At 39.8% G+C, this 19,634-nt stretch overlaps 1 protein-coding gene across 2 annotated transcripts in view; it reads left to right on the top strand.

Annotated features, from left to right (window-relative positions):
• Positions 1-19,634, top strand: part of LOC118340238 (exostosin-1) — a 210,137-nt gene that overhangs the window by 150,676 nt on the left and 39,827 nt on the right. For both annotated transcript variants that reach the window (XM_035678098.1, XM_035678097.1), the window contains 3 exons: positions 3,037-3,130; positions 8,622-8,729; positions 14,883-15,002. In XM_035678098.1, the coding sequence (XP_035533991.1) occupies positions 3,037-3,130; positions 8,622-8,729; positions 14,883-15,002 (322 nt within the window). The remainder of the gene's footprint in view (positions 1-3,036; positions 3,131-8,621; positions 8,730-14,882; positions 15,003-19,634) is intronic.

The following is a 19,634-nucleotide window of genomic DNA, read 5'->3' as shown; positions in this document are numbered from 1 at the left end:
TACACCCGTAACTGCATATGTGACTCATTAATATGAAAGAGGTCATAAGAAATGACTAAATAATTAAATTATTTAATATAAATGTAATTTCAGAAGATTTTAAATGACATTTTGCAGCTACGTGGGCAAATAACATCAGCAATCTGATACATGCTTAACAAAGTAATACCTGCATTTTCAACTAAGTTTACATTTTATGTTGTTTGCCCCTTAAGAGAACATTTATTGATGCTACAGTGATTTCCTGCGACAGTGTTACAGCTGTTTCCCAGCATGCATTACGAAAGACTATGTTTTAATATTGTATTCAGTAAATCTCTTACATCACAAGGTGAACTACTCCAAACAGTCACAGCTTTTATAGACAGCACATTTTGAAATGGAAACAGATAATTAACGCCATTGTAACACATTTTTGAATAAAGACTGAATTAAACAGTAAATGAATTGCATGTCTGCGTCTGTTTGAAGCTACCGTGTGTTTATGTATGTAGCTAGCTCCCGTCAGGTCTCCACATTGTTCATTGGTGTAGTTTCTTGTTGCCGGCTTACTCAGAGGGTCTGGTCCTTCCATAGGTGTGCTTCCAGCTCTGTATCATTATTACCAGTGTGCACAGGGCCCTTGGGTCCTCAGTATTCCAGAGTCAGGGTACAGGCTGCACCTCAGGACAAAGCAGCTCTGCTTTCACTGTGCTGTCCAAACCTGGCTGAAAACCAAGACAGGTTCCCAGCCCCCTTTTTCTCATCAGAGATAAAGATGACACCGCGACACACACATCGCGCAGGAGTTTGATCAAGGTCACAAGACCACCATGAAACAGAGGAGCTGTGTGCTGAAGTGAGATTTAATTGCAGTCAAACTGTTTGTTATTCCCAAATAACCATATTTATATGTGACAGGCTGTCTCTGTCTGTCTGTAGAGCTCAGCAGCTGTTAGGGTGACCTTGTCTTTGCCTGACAAACTGGACACCTGACATCTTATTTTGCTCTCTTTGACTTTTACACACTCACACACACACATGCAGTGACAGTAAGTGATATGCCAGACGTTCTCTCATCACAAAGATTTATCATACACACACACATTATAGAGGCTTTCCAGGCAGGTGGGCACACACACACACACAGGTGTCTAGTGGTGAGGTTGTGGGGACAGTTGATCCCCAGACAGATTAGGCTGCAATCTGAAATCTCCTCAGGCCAGCCCTGAGATCATGTGTACACACACACACACACACACACACACACACACACTCACTCACACACACACATACAGAGTGCCACCAGAGCTTTAAAGTCACAGACCTTCAGCAGAAGTGAAAAACTCCCAGAGTTTGAGGGGAATGTGGAGCAGTCCAACCATCTGAGGGTTTATATAAAGCTGCTGTTTAACCTTAGAGCGATATACTGAGTACTGGCAGTTTTGATTAGATCAGTGTTTCCTCAGTGAGACTCTGGAGGACGAGGCGGCTGTTTGTAACCTTCGTGGCCAAAGTGAGAAAAGAGCAATGAAACTGAGCAACATATATACATTTATTTTTTAGCTGTTACACAAGCAGGTAGCAGTGAGGTTCCAGTGAGCCTACATGTATAATAGCATTACCCTGAATGGAAGGCAGCTTTATTTAGTATCATTGATTGAATGATTTTATTTTATCAGACACAAGAAAGAGATAACGGATTAAAGTAAAAACACTTATTTCCAACATGGTCCATTTCACAAAATCTGAAATGCCTATATCCAAACAAACAGGAACAACTAAACAACGTTAATTAGTAACACCTGTGTTTACCCTTAATTATTTCATGTCAAAATGGCTGCTGTGAAAAAGGTCCGGTCCATTCAGGTCAAGCAGAGTCAGGGTGCTGCTATTGTGCATGTCGGCTCACTAGAAAGGTTCTGCTACACTAAATGGAACAAAGCCTTAATTAGTATCATTGGTAACGCCTGTGAAAGAGGCGGTTTGACTGCACACAGAACAGAGTTGTATTTACAGTGGAGATAGTGGCGCACTCTCACGGGAAGCAGCCTAAGCAATAATGCAAAGTTTAACTTAACTGAACTTTGACCTCAGATGGGATAACCTAAGCAATGCACAGCCAATGTAAAAATACATTTTGTGAATCAAAAAACAAAAAACAAAAAAAACAATCTCAAGAATAATATTAGAAAATGAACAGTGATAAAAAGTGAACAGTGATTATTTCTAATGTAAAAACCATCATTACGCTACAGGAGTGGTTTCAGGAGGGTTTCACCATTGAAATCCATTGTAACTGCTGTAAATTGTGTGACTATTTGATACTAGCTAGCATAACTCAACATCATCCAGGCCTTCCAGTGAAAGCTGCACCACTCTGCCCCGAGGGGCTGCTAACTCGCATTAAAGAAATTTTAGCATCGGCCTTCAAACACACATTGATCTCACTTGACGGACAAGATACACTGTGCTGTCAGATCGATAGTTTTAACCGACACAGCTGAGTAAAGCCTTCATTTAGTGACTCTGCGTGGAGGAATCTCTCTCTCACTGGTGTTTGACTCTGTTATTCCAGCACATTTCATTATTCATCCTCGTCCATTTTATGAGAAGTCCTTGAAAAAGTCTTTGTTGGCCTTTCAGGAGAAAGCTGCTTTTGATCGTTATTGGGGATTTATGTGTGTACTGAGGAAATGGCGAAGTGGTAACATAGATTTGCGGTTTGACAATCATTTTTCACTTTGCCCTTTGTTTCTTTCTGCTCTCTAGACCTTATTCTCACCTTTTGGATTCTAAGGAATTACTAAAAGTTATAAGTGGCTGTCTTGGAAGTATCTTCCTCTCTCTTTATCTCTCTGTTGTCTTGTGTTTTCTCTTTTCCTTCCTCGCAAAAAGTATGAGTACATCGTGTATTACAGTGTATTAATATTCACTCTTGTCCCATTTGAGTATCTTGTACACTAGGACACATTTACATTTACTTTTTTTGTTGTTTGTTTGTTTTCTTTGTATTGTCTCATCTCCTAACCTGATTTTTTATTCGTGTTTGTGTAGGTTCGACTACCAGGAGCTGCTCCACAACTCCAGCTTCTGTCTGGTGCCCCGGGGCCGACGTCTGGGATCGTTTCGCTTCCTGGAGGCCCTGCAGGTGTGTGTGTATATATGCGTACATTATGTGTGTTTGTGCTGCTGTGTATTATGTGATTGCAGACTGTTTATCTGTCCCTGTGTGTGCAAGGTGTGACCGTACTACAGACCCAGGTGAGAGTAAAGGATTCAGTGTGTTTGATACGGATGGGGATGCTGTTAACCTGGCGTAGCACTTTATTGTAAGAACACTTTGAGCAGCACTTTATCCTCCTGCCGGCATGACAGCTTTAATAACTTAGCTTGGGTAATAACGAAATGGGGCCACGAATGAGACAAGAATTAGGCAGATAGACTGTACCAAAGCACAAAACTCTTACAACTTTATTTACTGATTTTCTGATTTTGGTGAAACTGGATCATATTTTATAGAGAAATTTTTTCTGTTCTTCCCTGTGACATCCTCCAGCTGCTCTGCTTCAAGTGTAGGTGCTTTTAGTTTCATGATGGAACTATAGCCTTATCTACTTGTTGTTAGTGCTAAATATTGCTGGTTAGCCATGCAGCTAACTTAACCATGGACTGCGTTACTGGGACTGGGAGCTTTGGCCACCAGGAGTGCCGGTCTCTTGAGCTCCCAGTCTGTTAGCCGTTAGCAGCAGTTAGAAGAAGTTAGATCACAGCAAGAAGTAAAGCTATTTTGTCCAACAGTAAATGCGTTAAATCCCAGAGAGTCCAGGTAGAGAAGCCGCAGGGCATCAGAGGGAAAACCAGAAAATATGTAACTTTCCTTCACAACCGAAGAATAAACCTCTGAAAGGTTAGTCCTGAATCCTGAGGAGAGCAGTTGAATACCTCAGCGGGTATCCGTACTCAGTGGGCGTGTTCCACCTGGAGCAGAAGCAAGAAATCTGTAAAGAGCTGACGCCAAAAAACGCTGCATTCAGAGTCTTAATTCAGAGCTTTTTGCTCACAGGGATTACTTTTACACACATTTACCTCAATATTCGACACTTTGGCGTCAACATCCAGCAATGTAACAGTATATATATATGACAGAAAAGCACAAGAGGTCCTCAGTAATATCCCCACAAAACACCTGTAAAATGTTTTTATTGTATTAATTAATGTAATTGTTCTGTTATTTATGTAATTTTGATCTCCTACATTGTAGGTCTAAATGTTGCTTTAATGCAATGTAAGCTTATTATAGTCATATTTAAATATACAGAGTCCTTCAACCTTAATGTGTGTCCCCCTCAGGTCATAAATCACTTCAAATCCCCAGAGAAAATACCAATAAAAGGTCGTTTGTGCTGCAGAAAAGTAAAGTAAGTGGTTAGATTCCCCGTTGCTCTGATGCTCGTGTTTAGAGGTAAAGGCTGCAGTTACAGTCTGTGGATCTCCAGCTGGGAACTACACAGGATCAAAGGCTTTCTGGGCCTCCTTTTACCAACAGCTGATCTTATTACTATTGACAATCTGTCATCTCCCTGCCACAGAAAAGGCCTGTTTGTGCAGATACACCACAGAGAAAGGAAAGAAGACGTGTATACACGTCTTCAGACCACAGATGTGTTCATCTTTCATTAGCACCTTGTTTCTGTCTGTCTCCATGTTGATCACGATCAGACATGAAGTGTCTGTTGAGGACAGACTGCACACTTCAGAAGAATAAATAGGTTGTACTCGCTTCCACCTTCAGCTCTCAGCTACAGGAGGAGCTAGAAGGATTAGAATACATGTTGTGACTCAGTAATAGTGCAATAAAAATGGATTATTGTGCATTTTTTCCATAATCCAGCACATAACATAACTCAGCTGTCCAGTGACCAAAGGATGTGACCTCTCTGACGTGCTGCAGTCAGCGTATCATCTCTGGTTGTCACTGTTAGACTGCTGGTAGCGTGTTCTTGCTCCTCCAGCTCAATCCTCTTCATTCTGTTATGTTCTCCATTACAGCAGCTAAGCACTCATAGCTATAGCTCCTCTCCCTCCCTGTCAGTCTCCTGCTCGCTGTTGCTCGCTGTATCAAATGTGTAGCTGTTCCTCTGCCTCCTTCAGTGATAATGGGACGTGTAAAAAACGTCGTTTATTTTCTGTGTCAGATATGAGGCTTGAATTGGAAGCCCCTAGAAGGCGATGTAGCTCTAGTTGTGATTCGATGCTATTGAATTTTCTCTGTGGCCGAGTTGGGTTGTGAATTTTCTGCCATCATTATGGTTGTAGATGAATTATTTACTCATTTCAGCTTGACTTACATTTCATTTTCAGTCAATATAAGTTACGTAGTGTGACTCCTCCCTGTCAAGCAGACAGCTGCAGTGGTGGTGCTGCCTTTTTTCCCATGACTGAATATTCATTTTCACAATATAATATTTGTTTAGTTTTGCAATTTTATTATATAATCGATTTAGAATATTTGTTGGCAGCCCTGCTCCGAGTATTTCTTTAAATCCTACATCAAACCATTTAAACCAGCTTGGAGTATAAAACCATCAGTTGATGCCTTTGATGGAGCACTTTTACTTTATTTACTTTCTTTATTTGTATATTTATCAGAGACGACTCACATTAATAAACATCAGCGTGGTGTTTGTGTCAGATTCAGCTCAAAGGCTCGTTTTCATCTGCATTCCCTGCAGCCTACATTAAAAGAAACGAACAAGAGGGTGTCACCAACCTCTCTGTAGTCTGTATTTGCCACCATGTTCACTGTTTTTAATCAAAAGTAATGAGCGAGTAGAGGCTGAACTGTGTGGTGACATTAGAAAAGTTAAGAGATTTTCTTGCACAAAGGAAAGAACATGAATGATTGGCAGAATGGCCAATACTTTTAATTAAACGTGAACATTTTAAATACACAGCAATTACTTTAATGGCTTTTTTTCAGCAGATCCAACTCGTTTGCCACAGGTGAGGAAAGAAAAAGAGAAAAAGAAAAGAGGTCCCCTGTGAAAAGGTGTACTAATCATCAAAATTCAGAGGACAGCGGAAGAGAGGACAGAAAAACAAAGATGTAAGAAGGTGACAGTGAGAGAAAGACGAGCAAAGAAAAGAGAAAGTCATCCCACAAAGCCAGACTAATCAAGGCAGGGAGAATTTGCGTAGACAGGTCACTGATCATGCTCCTGGCATTTTGTGAATCTCCTTTAATCTCTCAGCTTCACTTGATTGAGAATCCAGTCGAACTTGAACTTTAAATGAAAATACCAGACTTATTGATTTTGTTTTATTCTTCCATGAGACTGCTCCACTGCTTGAGATTTCATATACAAATCATACCATACAGTATGTCATTGAAGTGAAGCTTCACTTCACTCACCTGACACCTGACATCCTGAATTCTCTCAAATAGAGCAAATGCATTTAATTGACATCAGTATTGATTACAGCAAGACTTAAAGGGTTTATTGGCTTCCACTTCAAAGAGAAGGGATTTAAAAGCTTGCAAGGAAAGTTTTATGTTCACTTAAAATGTCCTTATACCTGCTTACAGCTGCATTATAGCATCATTTCATTTACTGCCTGTAAGTGCTCAATGCAAAGCAAGCAAAACTTTATTTATTTTCAGTAAACCAGCAGGGGTCTATAACATACATTGCTTCACAAAAACAAACAGAAAACAAAATCAACACGAATGATCTTAAAACACGAAAGACACATTGGAGTATTTTAACACTGGCAATACGACAGCTTAAGAAGAGACTTTAAGAGAGGACTGTAAGAATTGAAGTGCTGGTTTATTTATTGCTCATTGCTCTGTTGCACCAGAGTTCAGCAGCTTGATAGAGGTCGGGATGAACGATAACTTCAGTCGGGTTGAACTTTGGCACACACACACTCTTCTTCCTGATAAGGTGCCCACAGATTGTTCTTAATCTCCAATATTTCTTTCTGTAACACATCCAAGGAAGAGTACAAATGGGTTCCATTGTGTCACAACAAAAAAATTATATTGAGACTTGCCTTTATTAGATGTTCTGAGTTGAAACCGCGCTTCCTTATTCGGCCCTTCTGCGTTCATTCTGTCTCACATATTGTGGCTTAAGACCATGCTGAAGATAAAATAAAATAAAATAAAATCGCAGTTAAGACCAGCTAACCAGACTACTGAAAGGCTCAGCTAAAAGGGAATGTTTTCAGTTTAGTTTTTTAAGATGATGCAGTTGGGGCACATCTAACACGATTTGGCAGAAAGCTCGGAGGCTAAAAGCTTTCTGTGGAGACCCGGGGAATAACCAGACGGCCTGTTTCACATGACCTGGATACCAGAGAGATATAGGGGTGCCAGACCATGTAGAGCCTTAAAAATAAGCATTAAAACTCAGCTCTAAAATGTACTGGGAGCCAACCTCGGAAACAACCTCAGAAAAGTTCGGAATTCCCAAGTAGCATCAATCCCAACTCCACTTCTGAAGCTTAAATTGGTCTGAACTGACTCACTGGGTTAAATAATAAGCACTGAAAGGCTCACAACCATCTTTTCTACGTTGTGTCTCAAGAATTTCCAACTTTTAGAAAAAGTAAAATAACCGCCTTGCATATGTGCCCACTTTCTGTTTTATATACTCTTACCATTCAGCCCTTTCAACTGTGAGTTTTTACATTATTTTTCATGAAACCTGCTTTCTTAGATAAGAAACTGGCTTTGGCTAATTCCCATTACCATTAATTTAATATCTGCTACATAATTTAAGCTCAGAATGTAATGAAAGTCCACATAAAATATATACAAAGTGAAAGAAATTACCCAGAAAACAGCACATTGTCCTTTTAAACACACAGTTTAATGGTGCACAATCAAGTCCGATCCATTAACCACAAATGATGAACAGTTTCAAGAGCCTCATCATAAAACGAATGGAGCTCCTGTGGGAAATGAAAGCAGCTCCTGATGAATTAAGTCACATTAATGAATCCTCTAAATATTGATGCATACGGGGGAAAATAAATAAATGCACTTTATTTTGTCCTTAATCTTTCTGGCAACTCCATTTGTTCTTGAAAACTCTTAGTAGGAGCACTTTTAAAAGTGTTTTATCAGACACAAGCTACCTAAGAGAATAAACAGATCCCTCCCAGTGCTCCGCTTTAAACTTCTGGTTAGACTTTTACTTTTACTGTTGCTTTTGAGTTTTCTCTTTCGCTCTCAAACTTGTCAACACAACCATTTTTTTTAACAGAGCCGTCCTCTGACAGAAACACATGAAAACTTTATATCTATGTGTCCATTAACTGCATCTCAAAGTTCAGGTTCATCTCGATAAGTCTTTAAAATAGTTTTATTAAATTTCAGTCATGCTTCGTGTACGTCATGTTTCATTCGCGGAATCTGTTTCCACTTGATTGACACCAACTTCTCCTCAGCAGAGCGTATTTCCACCGTTTTCCTCCTCAAATTGAAAATGTGCATAAAGACTGATGGATGGAAGCCCACCTTCTGTTGACGACTGCTTTCCCTTCCTACACCCATTATGTAAAGACCATTTGCTGCCCACTTGTGATGTCTTACTGATCCTTGTTCTCTCGCTCTCTCTCTTCCCAAACAGGCGGCTTGCATCCCGGTTATTCTCAGTAACGGCTGGGAGCTTCCCTTCTCTGAAGTCATCGACTGGAGGAAAGCCGCCATCATTGGAGACGAGAGACTTCTGTTACAGGTACAAATGAATGGATGGATTTTAAATAAGATAAAATCCTATTTTCCCAAATGTAGGTTTTGCACAAGGACAGACATAAGTACAAAGAAATAGAGAGAATTCATGTATATAAAAAATACATATTTATATACACATTCGGTAATAAATATTATATATTAACTTATGGTTTTACAGGAGGTATGTATAGAAATAAAATCATTTATTATTTCATTATACAATTACAGCCGGTACATGGATGGAGGTTAGTAAAAGCTAATCCGAGTAACCTGGATGAAGAGGGCGAACCTTCCTCACACGGCATTGTGTGAACAAGATAAAATGTGCCCTTTCAGCTGGGGCTAATTCAGTGTCTGGGTGGTGAAATGCCAACATCTTCCTAGATATAATTGTCATCTCTGGCTCCAGATCCCAGTGGGAAATCACAAAGATCCAGCTGGGGCGGATTCAAGCAGAAGCAACAACACATACACCAGGAATCGCTGTTAGAATCTATGAGAACAGATGTGTACAATAGGCTGCTATTGTCGAACAGAACTGCAGCTTGATTTTTATTGAAGCCTTTTTAAAAGCAAAATGCATTCAGAGAAACTGAGGTGAAGTGTTGGAGAGACGTTTTAGCTGGTTATGAAACAGTCTCAGTTTAATACTGAAGCCTCTGTATGACCGACATAAACAGACAACGCCATTAGTGAGAAGGTGTCTCTAATTAGTTATTCTAAATTCCTGCCACCAGGTACTTTTACTCAACTTTACACTTCCAGTATACTCTATTATATTTGTCTGACAGCTTTAGTCACTAGTTACCTGTCAGATTCTAATGTTTAACACCCTTCCTGTCCAGTGAAAACCATGTAGCTCCTAATTTGATGATTTTGAATTTAAGTTCACCTGATAAACTAGAGGCTGGATTGAAATACTCTTCTTCTTAAGCAGAATAAACTATTCACTCTTGGATCAGATGGAGAATGCATCGTCACAAAGCTGAAAACGGCTGTTTTTCAGTGGAATGACTTTATTTTAAGTACATTTAGCTGATTATACTCATATAGTTTTACTTACATAAAGTGTACAGTGTGGTAGTATTACTTTCATTTAAGTAAATGATCTAAATACTTTTTCCAGCTGTTGACACTCAATATACTTGGTTAAATCTATAGAACGATGGACGTCAGGCCCATTTATTAAATAGTGATTCAGGTTTAGTTCAGTCACATTATTAAACATTAGACAGGTTTCTGGTCAGAGTTCAGCATAAACTGCACAAAAGCAATGGATGGAAAATGTTCATTATCCCAAAGGTTTCAGCTCAGAGAGCATTATAATCTATTAGCATCTTCAACACATATCTTACTCTCAGCTCAACCCAGAGAAGGAGGGACGTCTAATTGCCGTTGTGTGGCTTGTAGTAAATTGTATTTCATTCTGATGTGACAGCTGTGATATTCACAGTCACTCACACCTCTGCCAGGAACTATTTTTATCTAAGACAGATTATTCTACAATTGGATCTCCTTCTGTTCCCTTTAATTACAGCTGCGGGCGAAGCTTGTGATATTTACATTCTTTAATTACTCTGTATTAGTGAGTGCCACCTGTGTGACCTATACCACCCCCTGGACAGCAGCACAGAGGTGTGTAAGTGTGTGTGTTAGGGGTTGGAGACTCTATGTGTCTCACTTTAATTAACGTGTCCCTGGTCAGTCCTCTATCAGCGCCTATTGATGATGATGTTTTAATTTTTCTCTGTGAACCACACAATAGCAGACAAGACAAAAAGTATTACAAACTTGGCTTTTAGATGGAATAAAGCTGCATTTTAATCATTGAACATTACTGAGAGCGACAATGATGCACTAATGTTGTTTTGGTTATTCCCTTCAACAAAACAGAGCCCTCTATCTAAAAGCGTGCTAATTGTTGGCTTTATGTGTGAGACAAGTACTGAGGGTTTATTACAGAGTTAGTGTTGTTGCTGACATATGAGCAATTAATAAAGATATATAGAGGCCGGGATAACAACAAATCACTCCAAGGCTTTCAGGGTAAAATCTGAGTACACAACATTAAACAATCAAACACATGATGACTGCTTTGCACACAGTTTTTATGTGTAAAGAGCGACACACTCAGTGACCTGTCACATTTGAATACACACCATTAAACCTCTGCAACGCTGTAACCCTCCAGTCTGCTGAAGAGTGTTTGTTATTGGATTGTGTTCCTCCGATCATCACCGGACTGTTTCCCCAGACTGATAGTAAATTAGAGAAGTAAACAGACTTTCTTTCATTAAATCTGTATTTGTTACTAATTAAATGGGCCTGTTGTACAGTATATTTCAGTAGGTCTGTGGTCTCTGCTCTGTAATTGGGTTTGTCTTTGAAATTAAATAAGACAGTCACAATTTGATTATTAAACCATTACTGATTGACAGAAAATGAGATCTGCAACTATTTTAATGATCAGTTAATTGTTTGTCAAATTAGCAAAAAACATGTTTAAACCTTTTAAAATGTGAGTTTCAATCAAAAATAATCAAAGTAATCAAATATATATATAATAAAAGCAAGAAGCTCCAGAACTTAAGACAAAACAAACAAGATAAAATAATTGAAATTCCATGCAAATATAAATTGAGGGTGGGTGGCCGCGGTGGGTGTGTCCAGAACTGAGGGACACTACAGCGTCATATGGAGGTGTTTGACAACTCAACAAAAATAATCAATAGATGAATTGATAATCCCAAAAAATAACTTTTTACCCCAGAAGCACGTGACTTTTTTGTATTTTAAATTCTTTTTTCTTCCTTACAAAAGCAACACAGCTCAAATTAACGTTTTCATGATGTCTAACATTTTAAACGTCTATTTATTAGATATAAGAAGGTGTTTCACATGTGATAAACTCACATGGTTTCATACAGGCAGGTTAATGGGTGTGGCATTAAAGAAAGGGCATTCTTGTTTTTTTATCAGACAAAGCTTTTTATACTGTGAGAACACCTTGAAGCTGCTTAATTTGTTTCCTGCAGTAGTGAGACAGCTGGCAAGGTGGCAGGAATGAAATCAGTTTGTGTAAAGGAAGTGTCAGACTCTTTGAAGCTTAGGATTCAGGCTTTACTGCACAGTCAACTGAACACTTTAAAGTAATTAAATGCATTAAAATACCCAGAAATCATTTAATTGTTTGGTCCAAATGACAGCATCTGCAGATAATACAAAGACAAAAGCAAGAACATGTGTCTGATTGGTAAACAGATTCTGGTCTACTTGCCCTCTTTGTCTCTTTGTCATATTCACACAGAGACTCGCTGTTTGACACATTGGCACGCTAACACCTGCTGAGAGAGTTGAATCTCATTACTTTCAATTACATCACTGAGAACTGCAATACCTGGCTGTTTAATATGTAGAGTTTTTATTCCCCCTGTGGAGAGGAGACGCACACAGACACCCACGCACCCACAAAAACACACACAATGCCCCTGCTGAGAAACATAAACACTATTAGAGTCAATCGAGGGGAAGAGAATTGAGCTGATTTGATTGGTGTTGTTTATATTCCACCTCAGAGAGCTGAACAATTAAAGCTCGCTCTGCCGTCGACAGATCCCAGTGACGTCAACAGCAACTCAACCACCTCAACTGTGTCTTCAGGCTCCTGGGTTAATGTGAGGTTTTCTGGGACTTTTATTTAAATTTTTTCAATTTTCACAAACTAGAAAGTTTTGATTTATTGTGTACATCTTAGAAGTTACCAAAGGGTTAAACAATACAAAAGTCTGAACGAAAATCAGCCTCTATAGCAAAGATTCTGTAGTTTAACGGTTCTTTGTGTTTACTTCACTTAAAGGGGCTTCTATTTCTTTATTTTATATATATAATATACCAACAGATGTTCTGAGCTGTCAGTGTTGCTACAGGTCTTTGTTTACTGTAAAGTGCAGCAAAAAACACTAGAGCTGTAACTTTTTATTCATAATGCAAACTGTTACTCTGTAATTATCTGTTCAAATTAACTGCATTGTACTCCAGTCGGGGAAGCTTTTTGTCTGTTTACTGACTTTATCAAACACATCTGCCTTGTAATGTTGGCGTGTCACTCAAGTTCGGCAGCGGAGGCACCATTAATGACAGAATACAGTCAGCCAATTCTGCCCAGCAAAATTTACATTTAAAAGTAGCATTGGCAAGAATACAATACGGTAGCTAGTGTGGCTACGTAACAGCTTTCCTCAAGTTGAAAATATCAAACACTGTTGTCACTGCCTCTCCTAATGTACGAAGCCACCCTTCTTTGCTGCTGCTTGTATTATTTTGCCATGCAGTCAAACAAGGATATAAACAACAGGGCTGTGTATTGGCAAGAATCTGGCGATACGATACATATCACAATACAGGGGTTATGATTCAATATATCACGATCCATGTAACATCCAACATCATAGCCCTCAGATCAGATTTACAACACTGCTATCCAGCTGTTTTGATCACAAAGCAAAATATTTAATATTTCCTGAGTGAGCGGTTGAGCTCACTCACTCTAAAAACGGCTGAAAATTGGAGATCCCTACAATTTCACTTGTCAGAACTCTCCAGTTCAAGCTTTTAAATCTTTTCTCAGTTTTATGTCGTTGTAGATTCAATGTCTTTGTGAGCGAAAACAAATTCACCCAATAATAAAGTGTATTTCTTATTTTTCTTTCTCCTTATTTGAAGTTTTTCAAAAAGTGACAGCCTGAGGAAACACAGCAACCTCTAAATGCGTTGGCATATGAAAACCAGCTTGCTGGTTGCTGCCTGCTGCTGCTTCATTAGGCTCCATGAAGTGCTACAACTTGAGGAGAAGCTCTTTTCTCGCAATATGATAGATGGAGCCAAACTCTCAGAACGTTCTCCTGGATGGCGACCAGTGTTTCAGCTCTGGTTGTTCTCTAATATTAGCATCATCAGTCATTATGTCTCTTTTAGACCCCAGTGGCTTTCCCCCTTGGCCATGTTCAACAGGTTGGCACTGTAACTTTCAGTGAAGAGAGGTTGGGTTTGTGGCCAGAACACCAGAAGGGTCCTGGGCTCCAGATCCACCACCTCTTCAGGGCTGATGATGAGCCTCTTCAGGAACATTGGCTACAAGGCTGTTTGTTCCCTCTTTCAGGTTCATTGTCAATCTGAGCGGGGCAGCTAAGGTTATGTCTGACCTCATCAAGGAGCTAGTTTGTTTTTCTCTAAACTGGGGACCAAGAGAGCATCCTGATCCATCTTCCTGGCATATCAGGATGTTTAGCTCCCTGGTCAGGTTGGCAGGATCCTCGTCTCCCTTGATTTCAGCCCTCCGCTGCCTCTCCCTGAGGGGTGTTACTGCTGCAAGACACGAGCCAGCTGCTCATGTCTTCCATGTCAATATGAGCTTGGACCTCAGTTTGCCTCCGGTGCACCAGGACCAGGATATTTGTCCTACGAGCAGGTCTGCAGGGTTTGTTGGTACGTTGTTGTTGCAGAACTCCCTTGAAGCAGATGAACATGTTGCGGTACAAAAACACAGATGATGATTTGTTGTCACTTGGTATTCATTCAAAGAAAATAAATGAGAATCGGACAAACACTGATTTCTAAGGTGCTTTATTCAGTGTTTTTAGCGGTTTGTTTTGGAGGGTAGGAGAGTCCTCTGCGGATAATTCAGCTCCAGGTAGAAACCTCTTGAACTATGAAAACTAAAGGAATCCTAACCAGGGGAAACAAGAACACACTTGGAACATGACAGGAGGTGTCAGTGCAGGGGTACTTGGGAATATGTCACACAAAAAAAGTTGAGAATCCATTAATTTTAACCTTTTCTAATGGCCCTCATTTAGTATCTACCATTAAGTGTGAATACAGAATGAGAGATTGATAGCAGGTGGTTTAGAAACCAAACTATCCTGGGGATATGCTACCTGACGGACAGTAAGATGTGGCAGTAAAAGAGTCTTGGGGAAAGAAAGAATTACCTCAAATCTTTCCTGCATGTCCACAAAATTACTTATGCTTCCTCCAACTGTCTTTTTTTTCTACACACTGATTCTCATCGCCTCGCTCAACATTGTTTAAAATCTGACTTAATCTATCTCACTGTCATTTTTGTCCTCTTGCTTTTCTTCCTGTCCTCTTCCTCCAGGTTTCCTCCATTACGCGGTCTGTGGGCCATGACAGGATCCTGGCTCTCCGCCAGCAGACTCAGTTCCTCTGGGACGCCTACTTTTCTTCTGTAGCCAAAATCGTCTTAACTACTCTGGAGGTAAGCTTGAAAAAATGGTCTTAATGGGAGTTTTGGGTTTCGTTTTGTCGGGAGAGCTTTATTTAATCAACCAACTACCAAGTCTGGTTCTATATTGTCCATTGCTGCTTTCTACACGTCTTCCTCTGGTTGTATTTCCCAACCTTTTTTATCCAAAGAAGGTTAACTGAGTGTGTCCCCTCTTTTCACAACCATACATTTTTATACACTATTATATAGTCTTCTGACAATAACCACAGAGTGTAGCTCCACTGATGTAAGTGGAGGTTATTTGTCTCGCTCAAGGGCGCCTAACACATAGTTTTTTATGAAGTGTGTTTTGAGGTCAGTGTGTTGCATTTAAAAAACTTCCATTGAGCACATACAAATAATAGTTCTCATCTTAAATATGTAAAAAGCGTATGTTCTACTTTGATTAAAATTTTTACACACGGTAACACTTTATGTGGATAGTCCACCTTGGATAGTATATGTGACATTTCAACCAAAGCTTAACCACAGTGGTGTAATATCAGAAAATTGTTCTAATTGTAAAAAAGTTGAATTGCTGAATCTCAACTAAGCTTTTAAAATATTAAAAATACTACAAAAACTATCTGCAGGCACTCATGATGATGTTTAAAGCAACATTTTTTGTACACCCTGGGGGCAGTGGAGAAAGCTGTTGACACAACATTAAAATCCACCGGCTCTTCAATGCTCACCAGCTAGTCCCCAACAGTATTACATACTCTTTACTTTTTTTTTAAAGTAATGCATTACTTTTTTGAGGGATAACATAACTTCTGTTACAGTACCGCTGCGTTCCGGCGTCAAGTAATATGAACTGCATTTAATGAGCCAAACTCACTGGGGTCGCTCACACACCAAACAAATGGCTTTATATGAGTCTGGGTGATTTGACATGTTTTGGTTTTTTGGTAACCAACTTTTTATTAATTGTCCCCACCATCCCTAAAAGCTTGTATAGATGTACAAATATTACAAATCTACATACATTAGTACCAAAAAATAAATAAATACATTTTTGAGGTGTTAAAAGCAGTGGTTAGATCTCATGAAGAAGATGCTTTGTTGTTCTATGCCACCGGTGCACTAGACAACGTCACTGTGTTGAATTTCATGCGGGGAAACAGTTAACAATCTCTCTGACCCCCAACTTTAAATATTCAGTGACTGTATTGTATTGTATTGTCCATTATGTTAACATGTATATAAGGAAGGAGGGCACTGATGCACACAGCAACCTGACAACCTTTCACAAAAATAAAGTTGATTTTAACATAACAAATAGACTGGAAACAAGCATTTCGATGCCTGAAACACAATGTGAGCATGAGAGGCAGTGGAAAGTGTCAAATGTGAAGGAGGTCTGTACTGCCTGGCAGCCCTCGGGTTAGAGAGGCTGCTCTGTGTGTGTGTGGGTGGGTGTATATGCCTGTACTCTCAAGACATAAGAGCTAGAGGCTGGCTCATTAAATGACCTCGCTAGCTCAAGTGCAGAAGATGAACTTGTCTCATTGGCGTATAAGAGTGTTCCTCTTATTTTACTCTCCGTTGTTGTTAGTTCACTTCCTCGCAGCCTTGATTCAGTCCTCAGGGACTATTTGCTTTCTGTAGCATCTTTGAATACAGACACAGAACATTAATAATAATCTTTATTACAATCAGCAGCAGCACTACATAAACATCGCTACAGTCACTCTGATCTCTCTTGTACCGCACATTATTGTTTACTCATCATCACTACAAATACTAAAATCATTATCTCACTTTTTATCATCATTCCCAATAACACTGAAGCACCGTCAACTTCAGGCTTGGAACGAAATCTGAGATATAATTACTAACCTGGGACATCAGTCATTTGCATACGCACTAGAATGCGGTTGGATTCACTGTATTTTAGATTAAAATCACTGTATTTGAAATGTATAAATTAGCATTTCTTTTTACACCATATACATTCGAGGTTATACAGTTTATATTTTGAAGAACTGCACATAGAGACTGTTTCTTCAGGGTCCTGTGTGTAACATTTAGAAGGATCGTTTGGCAGAAATGCAAATAAAAGTAAGGTATGTTTTTTCACCTAAATGATATGCTTTGGCTACACTGACCAGCATATGCAAGACATAACATGATGCACAGTGTAAGAGTGGGATGCGCTGCAAACATGCCCCTTTTACTGGCGTACACCGGCAGCCGAACGGCAGCAGCGGCAGGGTTTGTGTGATGGATGCGGTGGTGCGCGTGTGCAGTAAGTGGGTGATTGTGAGGATGCTTGTGTGATGTGGACTGCCATGTGGACACTCTTATAGTTGTGTGTTAGGGCAGTAGATTTGCAGGTACTTGCGCGTAAGCGCAGCCGAGAGGATTTTGTGTGGACACGTATGTGATTTTGATTTCTGGTACTTGGAATGTGAAGATGAGACCGTGTGATTAGGTCGCAAGTTTGTATCTGTTATGAATGAGCTAGAAAGATTTGGAGATGTGGAGGAGTAGTGTGTGTGATAGTCATGTGGATCTGAATGTCGCCGGGTGGATTGTGTGTGTCCCAGTCGTAACGGCTTGGGTCGCGTTTGGCAAGATGTGTGTCCAGGTTATCGATGGTATGTGATTAATCAGTCTCTTGTTCTTGTTGGATGCATTGGGATGGTAAGATCTTTGGGTAATTGCAATTAGATAGTTAGGTGCTGTGTTTCTGGTCTGTGGTTTTGTTTTTAAAACCTAATATCCAATGTGCCAGGAAATCAGGTGGTCATTATGTCCCTGCAGGAGTCGGTCTGGTTGAAGCCGTAAGTAGGTTTCTCTCAGTCTGTCTGGTGTGATTGTTGGTGTAATTTTTATGTCTGGATATATAGTGACTATGTTGAATTCGTGTCATGGATTGTTTCTTTGTGATTGTTTGGGACCGGGCTACGGCCAGTAGAAGTGATACATCCTCTCGTGGTACTGTGTGGTCTTGCTTTATCGCGTAATATAGTATTGATTTTTGTAGTTATCGATCTGACAGTTACAATTATACTGTTTGTGTCCTAGGTTGATAATGTGATTAGAGGAAGCCAACCTATCCTGGCTGCCTGATCATTTTCAGTCATGCCGTGATTCACCTCCTCTTCGTTCAGAATCCGAGGATTGCTACTGGAGAAAACAGCCTTTATTCGCAAGTCATTTCTCTCCTGTTGTGCACGAATGGAACGGCGGTGCTGTTGTGTCCTCTGTTGGTCGTATGTTGTCTGGTTTCTGTTTGTACTTGATTGTTATCCGCTCTTTTATTCTCGCTGAAAGGTCGTGTCACGGGATTGACGTGTTCGCATTCTCCTTCGCACTGTGCCCTACTCTATGAGTATGTTATGGTATTTCTTATCGCTCAGTGCCATGGAAGGGAGTGGCATTGACTTTGTACCCTTCTATTATTGTTGTGATGTGTTATGTCCGCGGTGAAAATTGTTCTGTAGGGAAGTTCCCGTATGAACCAGTAGAATCTCTTGCCATTCGCTGAGTGAGACTCTGTGAGGCCGTGCTGCTTTATAGTGAGCTGAATGCGTAGTGTAGAAATCCTAGTATGTGGAGATGTGTTGAGTGAGGGCAGGAAGGTTCTGGGACAGTTAAACAGAACAGAATTAGTGTGGGGTGAGCATGAGCTCATCTTGTCCTTGGTGGGTGGTCTTTAAGTGTGACTGAGTCTCTAAGATATTATCCTCTGTCTGTTTACTGACATTTGGTAAGGTTAAATGTTGGTTTAGAATTTGTGGATTTATTAGTTCTATTATATGCATCATAATAGCTCTTAGCTTACGGGCAGTATGGGTATGGTGTGTATTACATAAAATGACTGGGTCAGAGAGGGTTTCCTATTAATGATGTGGGTTCTTGATACACCGAACTTCTAGCCTATAAGTAATCCTATAAGTTCGGTAAGGGGTAGATGTATTCTATGCTGTGGTTGGTCATTAATGATATTTATTGATCTCCTTTTGGGGCGTTGCTATTTAATTGCGCGAGATCTCTGTACCATCCATGCCCAGCTCATAAGATGTTATTCTCAAAGTGACGTTCAGTTCTCAAATACACATCGATGGCCAGAGATCTCATCTCTCAAAAGGTAAAAGGTTAGTAATCTGTTTGGTGGACTATTGAGGATATCTAGCATTGATAGAGCCGAGATTGGATGTTAAATGGGTCTGTGGTATAGCGCCCTCTTGCTGAAGTGTCTATAATTAACCATTTAGGTCGGATTGAAGGGTGTAACAATGTTGTTTAACATATCCTGAGTGTGGAAATGAGTGTATTATAGTGTTTGGTAGTTTTTTTTTTAAAGTTGTTTGAGATTCAAGACAACGTTGAGGTCTATTTTCCATCTTAATTACACATTTTGATAATTAATACATCTCTGTCTGTGGATTAGCTTTTAATAACCGTGTGTGAGGGATGTCAGGACTACCGAAATGTAGTCAATGCGTGAAAGTATGTACCATACCAGTGATATCATGTATCTATCATTCAAATAGCCGGTAGGTCCTTTCTCTCCTAATAACGGTCTGTCTACTGTGCTCACATCTTCATTTCAGGCATCAAGCTGTGTATGTATGTACGTGGATTTTTAATTACAAATACACAGTCTTCGTT

This window comes from Morone saxatilis, unplaced genomic scaffold, assembly GCF_004916995.1.
Source record: "Morone saxatilis isolate NCDOM2014 unplaced genomic scaffold, NCSU_SB_2.0 Contig7, whole genome shotgun sequence".
NCBI classification, from domain to species: Eukaryota; Metazoa; Chordata; class Actinopteri; family Moronidae; genus Morone; species Morone saxatilis.
This window is presented reverse-complemented; position numbering and strand designations above follow the sequence as displayed.